This window comes from Oreochromis aureus, linkage group 3 (genome assembly GCF_013358895.1).
Source record: "Oreochromis aureus strain Israel breed Guangdong linkage group 3, ZZ_aureus, whole genome shotgun sequence".
Lineage (NCBI taxonomy): Eukaryota > Metazoa > Chordata > Actinopteri > Cichliformes > Cichlidae > Oreochromis > Oreochromis aureus.
The window spans coordinates 43,252,474-43,267,002 of record NC_052944.1 but is presented as its reverse complement, the minus strand read 5'-3'; the positions used below and the strand labels follow the sequence as shown (position 1 = coordinate 43,267,002).

General features: G+C 40.5%; 1 protein-coding gene across 2 annotated transcripts; it reads right to left on the bottom strand.

Moving 5' to 3' along the window:
- Positions 1 to 7,751: 7,751 nt before the first annotated feature.
- Positions 7,752 to 9,521, bottom strand: LOC120438177. 2 transcript variants are annotated; one of them, XM_039608621.1, is made up of 3 exons: positions 9,444 to 9,521; positions 8,986 to 9,336; positions 7,752 to 8,861 (listed from the first exon to the last, which is right to left on the bottom strand). In XM_039608621.1, exons 1-3 carry the CDS (start codon positions 9,490 to 9,492, stop codon positions 8,599 to 8,601), a joined length of 663 nt encoding a protein of 220 aa, XP_039464555.1. In that variant the 5' UTR covers positions 9,493 to 9,521; the 3' UTR covers positions 7,752 to 8,598. The 2 variants fall into 2 exon arrangements, with proteins under 2 accessions (XP_039464555.1, XP_039464556.1); XM_039608622.1 differs by having other exon boundaries at positions 7,752 to 8,858.
- Positions 9,522 to 14,529: the final 5,008 nt, after the last annotated feature.

The following is a 14,529-nucleotide window of genomic DNA, read 5'->3' as shown; positions in this document are numbered from 1 at the left end:
AACGAATGAGCTCTGTGACTGAGAGCAGCGCTTTTTATACAGGCTGTATGCTAATACCACTGCGCAGGCCCTCGGAGCTCATTGGTGGAGCTGCACAGTGGGCCGGACGTTGTGTTGGAGGGAATTTGTGAATTTTGCTGAAACGGGCGCGCATCTAACAAAGACAGTGGACTGTGTGATTGTGTCCTCGTTTGCTGAGACAGTCATTTGTTCTAAACGAGCATTAAATGTATTTCCAACTAAGCAAATCGCTTTGGCTCAGATTAAAGTTACGTTTCATAACTGCATAGTTTTAGTGAAGTTTAATGTCTCACTACAGCACACATTAGACTGAACCATTCACTTTTCTTTATTATCTAGTTGTTCATATATTTTTTAACTGTGGATTTTGAATTTAAACTAACATTAAAAATCTTAAAAAGGAGGAAAAAGAAGGTGCACTTCCACCGGGAGGATCAGTGTCTGAAGCAGCATGTTGTTCGTGTAGCATCATTTTCTGTGGGAGAACACAGACATGACCCGCGAATTAGATTGGTAGATGACCGTTAGATTAGTTGATCCAACACTTTCACAAGAACGAAATATTTATGGTGTGACAACACATTCATTTAGTAGCCAAGTGTGTGTAAGTGTTACCGAAATGGTTTATGTATAAAAAAGATTAATATTTGGTTCCAGCAGTTAAAATATTTTTTCCCTGTAATTTGATGTGGTTCGTATTCTGATGCAGGGCTGGCCTGGCCATCGGGCATACCGGGCATTTGCCTGGTGGGCCGCTCGTGATTTTTCGTTTTTATGGGCCGATGGAGTTTTATTTCTTTTCTTTTTTTAACGGTATAAATGAATGGTGGTGGATTGGCCTGTTGGTCATGATCGACTCTGGGCTGGACCAATTACAGCCGAAGAGGTGGAACTTTAAAGTTGAGGTGAAAAGGAACGCGATTTGTCCCGTACTACTTCAGCTAGAAAGTTGCTAATTTAATCATGAAACTGATCAATGATCAGCTGATCGGCTTTTCTCTGCGCCAGAAAGAGGGAACTAGCGGATGTCACGCTAAATAACAGCAGCACGTTTAAGCTTGATCAGCTGTTGTTAGAATTTATTTAATGTTAATTTCTAGTATCAGCTGATGTTTGCTGGAGCCACAGCTGTAAAAGCTGCTGGTCATGATATTGGTTTGGATATCTGGTGAGAGGGAAACATGAAGATGAAACCAGGAGATGTCCTTACTGAATCATCAGAGCTGAACAGGTGATGGAGAAACAGGTTTACCTTTTAGGTGACATGAATGAGTTGAAGGAAAGTTATAAACTGTTTCTCAGAGACAAATAACACCAGGATCCTTTTTTACGCTGACAGCTGGTAGCTGTGCAGGGGCGGATCTAGCAAAGTTTTGCCAGGGGGGCCAGGTAGGGCATTAAGAGGGAAAAGGGGGCACAAAGAAATACTTTTATTTCTTATTCTCATTTAAAATTTCTAGCGTTTAACAAATAATTATCCAAATCTTACAACCAAAGTTTTAATCTGATGTAAAATGTATAGAAATCCATTATTGTACATAGTAATTTTTTCAAGGTCCCAACATAATTTCCTCAGAAGAAAGTTCTGTATATGATGCCAGTATTTTCCCACATTTTCTAGATACTGTACCAGTACTGTGTGTAAAATGCCATCAAAAAGTTAATTAAGTTTTATTCTTCTCACCTGTCTTTCTGTCTCCTTTCACTTTTTAAAGGTTGACATGCTAGAAAAAATATTTTGCCCTGCCATGCTGTTTATTGATGTGGTAAATAAATAGTTTATGAAAATATCACTAAATCTGTCATTTATTATTTTTAATATTCAGTAATGGTCATGTCTCACCTCTAGTCTTCTGTCTTAATTTCAAGTTTCCACCATATGTTGTAGATAGTTCAGGAGGTTAACTCAACCAAGCAGCTTTTGGGTTTCGGCTAAGTACTGTCTAGAATACCAGAACAGGGAGGATGGTGTAGGTTTAAGTTTATTAGATTGATACATATGTACCAATAAGACAGTGTACATCACTGTCACAGTGAAGTTTGTTTTCATTCAAGGCTTTATGGCTTTTCCTATAAAACCTGGTGAGCCGGTCCCTAGTCAAAATGCCCGGGCTGATTTTTTTTGTCCCAGTCCAGCCCTGCCGGCTACTCCTTGTCAGGTTGTTCAGTCACCCGCTGTGGTAACTAAGCCTTATCTGTGCTCGACTCTTGCTTCATGTTAAATCATGTAATTAGCTCTGTTTCCTTGGGTTCAGGTCCTGGTGCCATCATGTTCTGGATTCACTTGCTGTTCCCCGTTAAAGAAATCATCGATATTGCTTTGCCTGCAGGTCCTAATGCCAAACCTGACATTCGTGAGTACTACCAGAACCTTTTCTTCCTCATACTCTCATGGTCTCTGGATTCTCCCATTTAACCCCCCCCCCCTCCTTGAAGCACTTTGACCTGGCCCTGCATGTAAGATGACCATAACATTATCCTACTTACCTGTCTCACCTGCTCCCTTACCTGTTCACTAATCGTTTCTCCCTCTGTTCCTGGCTCCGATCGTGTTGTCTCACAACAGCCTTCCCCAAAAGCTGTTTTCACTGCCTCCAGCACCCACTTTACCCCTGTGTTTATATCTGTTTTTGCCCGATCACCTCTGTGGTAAATACAGTATTGTGTGTGTATAGTTTCATTCAGTTTATTCAGTCTGCTTTTGCGTCCTGCCTTCATGCGAACTCTGGCTAATGGAGTTGTCAACATCCTGATGTTTGTCAAGCCTAGACGTGAATCTGATTTAGAAACTGAGATAACTTGCACAATCCGGATAAAATAAAGTCTGCAACACAGAAAGCGCTGTGGTCAAGCTATTTATTACTGCATGCATACAGGAGAGCCAACACACACATCAAGACATCACAGGTCTAAGTTATGAGCGTTTTGCCCTTGGGACGTCTCAGCTCCTCTTTTATACCCCCCACACACAACTTTCTGTATCTTTTAGTTACAACAGGTTTCTGTCCCACGGGCTGTGGCTGGGCAGAGAGCAACGCCTACCATCTTTCCCCAGGAAGCTCCTGTGGCTGGCCCTGAGTTTCATCCTTCTGAGCAAAACAGTTAGCAGATAACATAGTGAAACATCATTACGCCTAGCTAAGCAGTTTTTTATGAGGTCATACTGATACATACACATACTTCATCTAAGCATGCAAAGGTTATACAAAATCATACAGTGAAGTTCTAGCCACCTAAATCAAAATGTGAAGATAAACTAGAATTTTCCATAACACCTTTTTCCATAATTTATACAATGATCTTCATGTTTTATTCAGTTTGTGTTCTGCGGCACATTTAGCCTACAATGTTTAGGTGGACAGCTAAAAAGCTTTTGTGGTTAAGAGACAAAGTTGGTGAGACAAAGTTTGACATCAGCGCAGAGCTGACTGATAAAGGTGCCAACATACGCTCTGCAGTGGTTGCTTCGCTCACCGTCATGTAATCATCACATCAAGAGTTTGGATTTCTTGGATGACCCCTTTCCTGTCATGGTCTCTGTGTCTCCCTAGTTGGCCTAGTTTCCAGGCCACATGTTGTTTTGAGTTAGTCTCTCTCTGACCTCTCTGTCTCTCACCTGTCTGCCTGGGCAGAGCTCAGCTCCCAGCTCCCACCCTTGGCCCACGCACCCGCTGTGAATCTGCCTGATTACCTTGACTCCTGGGCTGCTATTTAAGCTGAGGGCTCAGAAGGCGTCTTCGCTGGATCATTGAGTCATACTTGTCAGTACAGCTCTGATAATCTGTTTCTTGCGTGATTTCTCAGTTTGTTTTAACCACATTTCTCCTGTGCATAAACTCCTGGACCTGTCCTTTTTTCTTGATCTGTTTCTCTGGCAGCATGGCGTGGAGTGGAGCGGGTGAGAGTGCTGAAGACAAATGAGAGAGGAGCAAACGAGCGGAGCATGTTTGTACTCTCTTCCCTTTTTACCCTGGACCACTGAAAATCCCTGCCCCTGTTCACTGAGTTTCACATGGTGTGTTTGTAAATAAACTTGTGACTGTAATTCTAGTTCATCTGGTCTGCGCCTGAGTCAGTCTCTGCCTGCATGACATTTCCCAGGATAGGAAACAGGATCCCTGTTCCCCCCTTACTCTTTCTGGGTCACAAAATAAACTTTTAAGTTTTTTCAAGCGAGAATGTAGCTGTGTAAACTTCGAATATCTGCTCAATTTATCAGGATATCATATATTTCCAGATGTGCGCCGACGTTTTCGGATATGTCTGTTACCCACCAGCTCCAGAGCAGACCGCGAGGCCGAGGATCACTAGAGCCGGCGAGAACACCAGACTGCCGGCACATCATTTTCAACCCCCCCTGTCTTTTGCTACTCAGGTTAAACATGATATATAAGTCTCTTAGATAACTTCGAAACGTTAATGTTTTGGCTTATTTCAGTGTTTTGTTTGTTCCTGAGTAAATCGGTTTGGCAGAGATTAAAGTTATAGTTTCCACACAGCTGAATAAATGTCAGTTCAGTTCAGGAGGAAACATTATCACCAGGAACAAAAACAGCATGAGATTCTGAAGGCTGCTTCCAAACGATCAGATTCTATTTTAAATATCTGTTCAGTTCTCTTCCAAACCCCAGCAGCTGTCTCTTGTAATTTTTGAGTGTCTACTAAAATAAAAATAAAAGTCTTCTAACATCTCACCTGTTTGTTTTATTAAGGCATACATGGACAGCATTTTTACTAATAGAGAGGTTTTGCTATTGCAGCTTCATCAAATGTACAAAGTAACATTCAAAGAATCTCACAGAAATGCTGCATTTTGAACACCAACACTCAGCTACAGTTAGAGCTGAAATGAGCCTGTCTGTCCAGATAGTGGCGCTATAAGCTCACGTTTCCTGCTCTGTTAAAGACATCTTATTTTCAGTCTAATGAATGAAGTGACTGTCTGCAGCAGTGTGAAAGACTCAGATGAGGAAGAAGCTGCTGGTTAGAAACAAACGCCTGATCAGAAACATGAAAAACAAGTTAAAACACAAACAGCTTTGATTCACACCAAGTAAAGGCAGGAAATACAGGAGTGGATTCATCTGTAATCAAACATTTTCTTTAAGTCTGGAAAACTAACAAGAAATGTTTGTTTTTGAACACTGTGAAAGTGTCTGAGTGTGACAGCATTTCTGGTTTTACTCTGTGAAATTCTCTCCTCTGTCTGTGAGCTCTGCAGGGAAGCCAGTAACACAACTTAAATACAAATATAACCAGAACAAATATGATGGATCAGGACACAGTCTCCTTCAGCTGTCCTGGAGCATGCTGGGAGATGGACATGTAGCTGCTCCGACCATGCTGCAGTATTCTTAGAGAGAAAATGTCCCCACCATTGTTTGTGTTGATGAAGCTGAGAGGAGACAAACTCAGCACAATCAAACTGTTAGATTTTCAGTGCAGAGGGGAAAACATTCATTTCAGCTTGTGTTCAGTGTTATTCAAAGAGCTGCTGTTAAACCACAGAGTTAAAGTCAGCTCTAACATTTTATACACAGTCTGCAGTGTTAGTGTGGAAACATGTTCACTAAACACTTCCTGATGTGGGATAGGTAGATACAGACTGATTCTTTCACTCAGTGCCACTGAGTGAACAGATCATAATGGACTGGAAAATGACTGCCGTACAAATATTCTCACACATGCATTACTCAGATGAGGTTGCAAAGTTCATGGTATGCATCTAGCAGGTAACACAGTGTCGATAGTCAGCGAACGGTTCTGCGGGCAATTGAAATAAACTGTCTGTGCAGGAAACAATGTTCTACTTTTCTGGAGATCCCAGATTCCTTTCTTGCTTGGAAGATGTAGCATGCACTTACATGCATTACTTAAAATAGATATCGATGTAGTTCCCTTCTGTTTCCACAAGTTTACACTGCTTTGCTCACTATTGCTCAGGTGACCTGCTGCAAACTCTTGCACAAAATGACTGTCTTTTAAAAGATGTAAGGAACCTCTGCCCTTTATTAATGATATCAGTTAAAAATACATTCATAAATGTGAAATCTATTCTCAGTTATTTTAATAACAACTGTATTATAAAAGTGTTGTAAATTCATTAAGAGAAGAAAGGAAATCAAAGGCAGCACATGCCTTTGATTGTTGGAACATTCCAAGGGGCATTTGGGACGAGTACAACCAGTATGAATCATAAACCCTCAGGCATGTGGATGAGCAGGGTGTTTAAGTTGACAATCACACTAAGGAAGAGCTTTTAAAAGCTGAGCACAGCTGTGTGACACTTTGCTACGTGACAGTACACTGTTACTTCATGGCTGAAGAATATCAGTGAAAAACAGTGAAGCCAGCAGCAGTAAATAGTTTATTTTTGACTCCACTTAGTGGATTCCTGCATTATTGCTCTTGAACTGTAAACTGTAAAACATTTCAGAGTGTCTTAAATGCACATTAATAGTCTAATTATTCCTAAATATAATGATACTATTGTTTGTCTGGATACAACTTTGCTTTGATATTTCTACAGTCTTTCATTGTGTCTTTAGATATTTTAATGAGTGAATGAAGTCAGACTGTAGATTTTCCTTCTTCTAGCTGTTCTGACTGACCTTTGACCTCATGTGTTGATGACTCTTCACCTCTGTCTCCTCTCACAGGGAGAAGATGATCTGCAGGATCCTGCTGCTCATCATCCTCACCTCATGTGTCTCTGGTTAGTTTACAGCTTCACTTTATGAACTCCAAATAAAGCTCAACAACAGATTTGTTCCACTTTAAGAGTGAATGAGTGAGCAGCTTTACAGCTCTTACCCTATGATATAAGCAGAGGAGAGTGGATGGATGGATGGACAGCTGCTTGTATCAGCAATGGGGAAAACTGTGTAAGTTCTTGGAGTTCTTTTATCTGCTTGTGAATGAGGAAGAAACTCAAAGAAATTTGTTTACATCGTTAAAGTGTTTCTCTTAAATCAGAAGCACTTCTCGCTTTATCACCTGTTGAACAGGTAGTAAAAAACAATTTAGAAGGAATGCGGCATGAACCAACCTCCTTCACGAGAAACTGATATAACAACAATACAGCAGCTTTCTTATCTATCCAGACATATCAGGACACGATGGAGGAGGATGCATTCATGGATGTATGAATAGGTTTTTAAACACTAATCTGTAAATGTGTAATTTCAGTCAGACTGAACCCAACACTATTGTGCAGAACTCTTGACTCTGAAATCTACGTAAAATGAGTATCATTGTAACGACGCATCTTCATACCTAACTAGTTACAATGTACATTGATAATATAACAGCGAAAATTCAGATCCAGTTACAAATGAAGTATTTGGGACTAACGGATAAACCCTTGAAAGTTCTCCACTATGACTGTGTGGCAGGATGAGGTGCTTAGGAATAATGAGGAAAAGAGCAAGGAACTAATGATGATGTCCCAAGCACACACTATGGTTCATAAATAATCACAGCACACATAAATACCCACCAGGCCCCCTACTCACCTCCTCTTTAGGCCTTCCTCTGAACAAGACTAACAAGTTTTATTTTAAATACTTTAATAAATTAAAAAAATACATCTAAATGCTGCAGATGGATCAAACAAGAAAACAATCAATCAATCTTTATTTATAAAGCACTTTTCATACAAAAAATGTAGCACAAAGTGCTTTACATGGTTAAAAGCAGCCCACCCCACCCCGCCCTCCAACTCACTCCCCACACTCTCATTAACTTAAACCATGGCCATGGTCAATCACAGCCCCATTGCAGAGAGCCCCCTCCGAGGAAACACTGGAGATATGACCCAATAAGGATATATACAGGGTAAAAAGATAAAATAAATAAGAACGGGATACAATATAAATATAAATAGAGTAAGAAGATAAAAAATGAATAAGAACAAGTCAAAAAGCAACGAAGACACAACAAGACAAAGCAACAGCCCAGAGATTAAACGTAGGCCAGAGAAGCAGCAGTGGCCCTGCTACAAAGTCATCAGGCTCAGACCACTGATCAAACTGCATTGCCCAATTCACAAACAAAGTGACCAATAGGAAGCTTCTGAAGCTACAACCAGCAATTAATAGAAGGCTTCAGAGGAAAAAAATCTGCAGGTGATTCTTGTAACAGCAGGAGAGTCAGATGACCGAAGACCCGGACACATTTGCCAATAGGTGAATGAGTGAGGGATGCTCAGATGACAGCTATTATTTAAAATAGCGCCATACAGTGTGATTCACTGTTAACTGCACATATATTAAACACTGGTTGTTTCAAATGATGGTGTGTAAATTTGTTTTCCTCTCCCTGAGTCGAGTCCATACTGTTAAGGTCCAAAAGTTCAATACTGCAAACTGAACAACACCCTGCAGGATGTTGTCAGTGTCATCAGTTCTGCTATATGAAATGAGTTTGGTTGTAAATTTTGCTATAAGAAGGAACCAGAAATGTATGAATTTAATCTGAAAGCTTTGGACGACTTATTGAATCATTTTAACACTTCCGGAAACGTTTTCTTCCATTTTAACGTAAGCTTCTAAGAGTTCAGGGAGGTGAGGTCCTCAGTCAGATGAAGCTAATGGTTGGAGCATCTGATGAAGCAGCAGGAAGAGACTCAGAAGAAGAAGAAGTGGAGGTGACCACAGTGCTCAGACTGTGACTGTTTACATGTTGGTTGTTTTTTCTTTTCTGTGCTTCTAAACTCAGTGTGATGAGCAGAGCTGCAGCAGCTGCTGTCAGTGTGAGTGCAGCATAGAGGCCGATCCTTCCTCGACTCTCTGTCTGTGGGTTCACTGTTGGAGTTTCATGTTTGGGCTCATCAACAGCTGCAGGAAAGGACAGAAAATATTATTTTATCCTGAAAGTTCATAAAATCAATTAATCAAAGTTTATTATCCTAAAGTTCAAGTAAAATATGACACTCAGTTTAAAAGTTCTACTCAGTCAACTTACCAGTGACGCTGAGTTTACAATCTTGAAAGCTGCTGCCATGATTTGTCTGCACATCACATCTGTACAGACCCGAGTCATCAGTCCTGAGTCTGGACAGCTGAAGTCTGATTCGTCCTTCTCTGAGGGCGTCTTTGTCACTCTGGACTCGTCCTGAAAACTTTGCATCCTGAGACTCTGACACCTCAACACCTTCATGAACATGATACAGGACTGAGAGTTCTGGACGACTGCAGCGGATCTTCAGTGAAGTGATGAAGGTGTCGGGTTTGGTGGTGAACGTCCACTCCAGTGTGATGTCGTGGTTCTCCTCTGCCTGATAGGAGGTCTGTGTCACATTGACTACAAATGATCCTGTTGAGGAGACAGAGAGGGAAAGAGAGGAGCAGACACACTGAGAACTGGAACAAATCTGTTGTTGAGCTTTATTTGGAGTTCATAAAGTGAAGCTGTAAACTAACCAGAGACACATGAGGTGAGGATGATGAGCAGCAGGATCCTGCAGATCATCTTCTCCCTGTGAGAGGAGACAGAGGTGAGGAGTCATCAACACATGAGGTCAAAGGTCAGAAACAGTGATGCAGTTACAGAGTTTGTCCACCAGGAGACTTCTTTTGGTTTCATCTGATTTCTATATTTATAAGTCAGACTGGACAGGGTCCAAAGTCGGACATTAACTTGTGTTAAGTTTTATGATTAGTTCTGGGCTCTAACTGCCTGCAATATTTATGTGACCTACAGATAGGTCACATAAACACCTCTTTTTTCTCATGCTGAAGAGCAGCGGGAGCAACATGTTGTGTTGTGAATGCAGTGTGCAGAGGAGTCCAGCGTTATAATAATCTTGTGATAAGAACTAATTCTGATGGAGTAAATCAGTTTTTTTTCATGCTGCTTCTCTGCTGAGTAAGCCTTTTATCAGGGATGCAGGGGTGGGCAACTCCAGGCCTTGGGGGCCGGTGTCCTGCAGTTTTTAGATCTCACTCTGGGTCAACACACCTCAATCACATGATTAGTTCGTTACCAGGCCTCTGGAGAAGTTCAGGACATGTGGAGGAGGTCATTTAGCCATTTAAATCAGATGGGTTGGATCAAGTACACATCTAAAACATGAGGCCTGGAGTTGCCCACCCCTGAGAGTGTAATTCACAAAACGTGCCTGTGTGAGTTCTTACATTACAGTGAAATCAGAAATCACATCATCACTTGGTTAGCTTTGTAAAAAATGATGATCGATGGATTAAAGAGAGAGAGAGGAGAAAAGGAGGAGATAAAGTACAGCAGCTGGTGTCCGCTTGTCTTTCCACTCACATTCTGCACACTCTAACAAACACATGACTGAGCTGAGCTGGAGAGAACAGCAGTTCAGTGGGGGGGGCTGGGTTATGATGAAAGGTGATGAGTTGTTTATTAACATATGCTAGCATTTACACTTTGAAGCTAGCTGCAGGTTATATTACATATAAATTCTAAAACTGAATACACTTCATAGGCTGTGTCCCAATTCAGGGTATGCACGCTTGAAGTACGCATTTCAAGTGCGAGTACGTCACCGCCACGCGACGACGGCTGTCCCAATTCAAAGTGTACTTCAAATGCATACTCCAAATGCGCCGTCGATTTCCCCAAATATCAAGCGTGGTCCGGTGCACGCTTCGTGGCCCCATATATCCCACAATCCATAGCGCGGCGGTGGGTGTGGATAATTTTGCCGCAAAATACGGCAGAAGGGAGCGGACGAAGAGTGAACTGTCAAAAGTAAGTACTGAATATTATGTCACTTATTTATGTGCGAATGTTTAACCCTTGGATGCACAACCTACCAATACCTACACCCTTCCACGAGTGGGGTCAAAAATGACCCCAAATAGAAACAATGCATTTTGCTATAAGCTCAGTTGTTATTCTTCCAAATCTTTAAAAAGAAGAGTTGTAATATTTTCACATTTGAGGTATTCCTCATAAAACATATTTTTGACATGAGGCCCTTTGCACTTTTATTCATTTTTTCATTAATTTTAAGAAATTGCAGTTTGTGTATCACTTTTGTATGCTTGCTCTGCATATACTGCAGAAGCTGGGTCTTCCCTCTGAAAGGCACAAGTTGTTCATCTACTGTAACACAATCACTGAGGATGAATTTCTGCCTGCAGTTGACCAGGAACAGGCCCCATGTGTAGCGGAAAGCTGCCATGTGGTTTGTTTTCAGTCGGTAGGCTCTGGTCCTCTTGTCATACGATGGACTCTTCATCCCACCCGTCCTGGATCATTTGTAGGGCAAGGTCCACAGGGATCCTAGCTGGCCTCATAGCAGCCATGTTACTTTAAATATATTTTTTTTAAAAACATCAGAAAGGACAATGTTTGAAATGCACAGGAAACTATAAACAGGGCTGAACATAAATGGTCTGCAGGTGCACATTCGATGTCAAAATAAAGGACATGCACAAGATAAGAAGTTGGAACGCTCGTTTGCGTACATTAGATGTTCTGGAGGAGGACAGACATTTGTTCAGAACTCTTAATGATGTCGAAGAAGCAAGCTCCATAAGCAATTACTTTGGTGTTCCTCCACCGCAAAAGAAGTGCGTATTCTTGGAATTTCAGGGAATACTTTTATTTTGACAGCGAATGCGCACCTGCAGACCACTTATGTGCAGCCCTGACTATAAATCATGTATGTTACTGTGTAAAATATAATTCTTGATCCATCAGAAGTGTAAGTGGGTCAGTCAGAGTTGCTGAGAATGAAAGTTTCATAGACGATTCCATAGGAACTGCTTGGGGTCATTTTTGACCCCACTCATGGAAGAGTGGGGTAGTGATACAAAAACTGCATTTTTTTTAAATTAATGAAAAAATAAATAAAAGTGCAAATGGCCTCGTGTTACAAAAATATTTTATGAAGAATACCTGGAATATGAATATATTACAACTTTGCATTTTAAAGATTTTGAAGAAAAACAACCCGTGGGGTCATTTTTGACCCCACGTGTGCATCTAAGGGTTAAGAACATTAAAACATTACTGTTGGCCACATGTCGGCAAAGTTATGTGACATTAGTGATGTTTGTACTTTCAGCGGTAACTTGGTTTTAGTCAAGTCAAGTCAAGTTGGCTTTATTTATTTAAAGCCTTTACTTTAAAATACATATATAGTCGACCTTAATCTTACAGAGAATGTGATGATTTTATGGATAATTAAAGTCAGTCATATATCCACAAACACAACAAGCTGAAAGTCAGTGATGCTGCTCGGTTTGCAGTCCTGAATATCACGGCACAAGCAGGATTCACTGCACTGTTAATGTTAGCTATGTTATATTGCTGCCTCTGTTCGGTGGTGTCGAGCCAAACGGACTTTAACGTGTGTTTGAACGAGCTGACGGTTCACTCGTTAAGCTGAAAGAAAGATGCTTTAATCACAGGAGTCACACATGTGTCCACTGGACCATCTGGGAACTATTCTTGTTCAGCACTCGTAATAACACAAACACTAAATCCTCCTTCTCTTGTGCTGTTTTGTAGCAGTGTGTACACCTGAGACTGTCACCTGTCTGTCTGTCCTGCACTCTCTCTCTGTTTCTTTCTCTCTGATTGTGGAATAAAAGTATGAACATGTATTTATAAGTTACACTTGTGTTTGAATCCTGCAGCTTATCACACATTTGATTTCCATGTGTGATAAGCTGCAAGTGTCCAGAGTGAGGACAGACTGAGGGACCCACTGCTGCACATCATCTGTGAGGCTTTGCACCCCTGATGATCCACCAGGACAAACTCAGCAGTGTGTGAGGAAGAGGAGGAGGAAGAGCCAGCAGCAGCTGACAGATGGAGAGAATAGACAGACTGTTCCCTGTTTGTGAAGGACTGCTAGGAAAGTTTAACATAACTAATTGTCTGTCCTGAATCAGTCTTATTAGGTAATGTTCAAATAATGTTATCATTCCAGTGTTTTCAGTGTGGGAGAAAGTACTCAGGGCCTTCAAGTTACACACTATGAAAGGCAGCAACAAGTTTAATATTCAGAAACCTAAAGTATGTATCAGCAGCAGAATGGAGCTAAAAATAAATGTTTGTTTCAGTTCTATGAAGCTTTGAGTATTTTGGATTAGTAGCACTGCTGTGTTTGTTGCATCATATTGCTGTAATTGTTTATATGCTTTATATATTCTGAGGTAAGTTGATCTATAGTGTTACATCATATTCTATAAGGATGTTATGTGTTTGTCTACTTTCTGCCCAGTTTGACCCATTTAGCAGAAGTCAGCCTGTTTAAGGCTCTGATATCTATTCTGTATGACTTAAAGCAGTTATGACATGGTCTGATTTTCTCACCCAATAAAGGAATATTTCATATATCAGTCTGATCTTCATTCTATCAGAAACAGTTATCACAGCTCATACATTTTCTTTTTACACATATATGTAAGCATTGAGCCAAATTTAGTAATGCCAACATATTGAAAGAACAATATTTGTCTCTTATATATAATACATCTGTATATACACTGTCAGAGATACTTGTCTTTGAGTGAAGATTTAAGGTGATAGGAAATATAAATAACTGCAACTTGAATCTTTGACCCAGAGTTCAAGCTCATATATATATATATATATATATATATATATATATATATATATATATATATATATATATATATATATATATATATATATATATATAATCTGACAATACATATAATATTGTCCATATTATATTAACATTACCACAGTGAGATGACTTTAGTCTCATGAACAACATTAGCTAATTATTATTTACGAACTAATCTTGAAATGACTGTTCAGTACAGGAATGAAGCCCAACTATTATGTTTTACAGTCCTGTGGTCTCAACTAATCAAAGTGATGTCATGACAAAAATGAATGACCAACAAAACATTTTTTCTCCTTCATTTCTGTCACACAAAGCTGTATGAAACATTTCTCGCGGTTAGTATCATGGTTGCTAGGCAACCTGAACAGCACGACGAAGGCTAGACCGTCCCATTTCACAAGCCTGTCACTTCCGCACTTCCCGTACTTGTAGTACGCACCGTACGCAGTACGCGTAGTGTGCATACTTCAAGCGTGCATACCCTGAATTGGGACACAGCCATAGTGTTAACCATTTTAAGCCCAACAAGTCCACCAGCTTATCTTTACATTCTTACATGCTGTAGGGCCGTTCACATGTTTTCTGTAATTGAAAAGTTTAATTATGTGTCCATAAAGAAAATAAGTTATAAACTATATTTATATAAAACATGTAAAACAGAAATACTGAGCTGGACTTCAGTGGCTGAGGACCATGAGAAGATTAAAAGGACACGATAAAACCATAATGCCTATACACTCCACGGGTGAATGCGCCGGTGATGGTCCTTATAACAACTGATCCTAGAGCAAACACTCCAAAACAAGATGCCCATACGGCACTCTCTATGGCTACTGGAGCAAATCCTCAAAGGACGAGCACAAACGGAGGCAGCAGTTTTCCTCCACTTGGCTGCACCGAAACACTTAAAAACTCGCCGCTGAATGAAA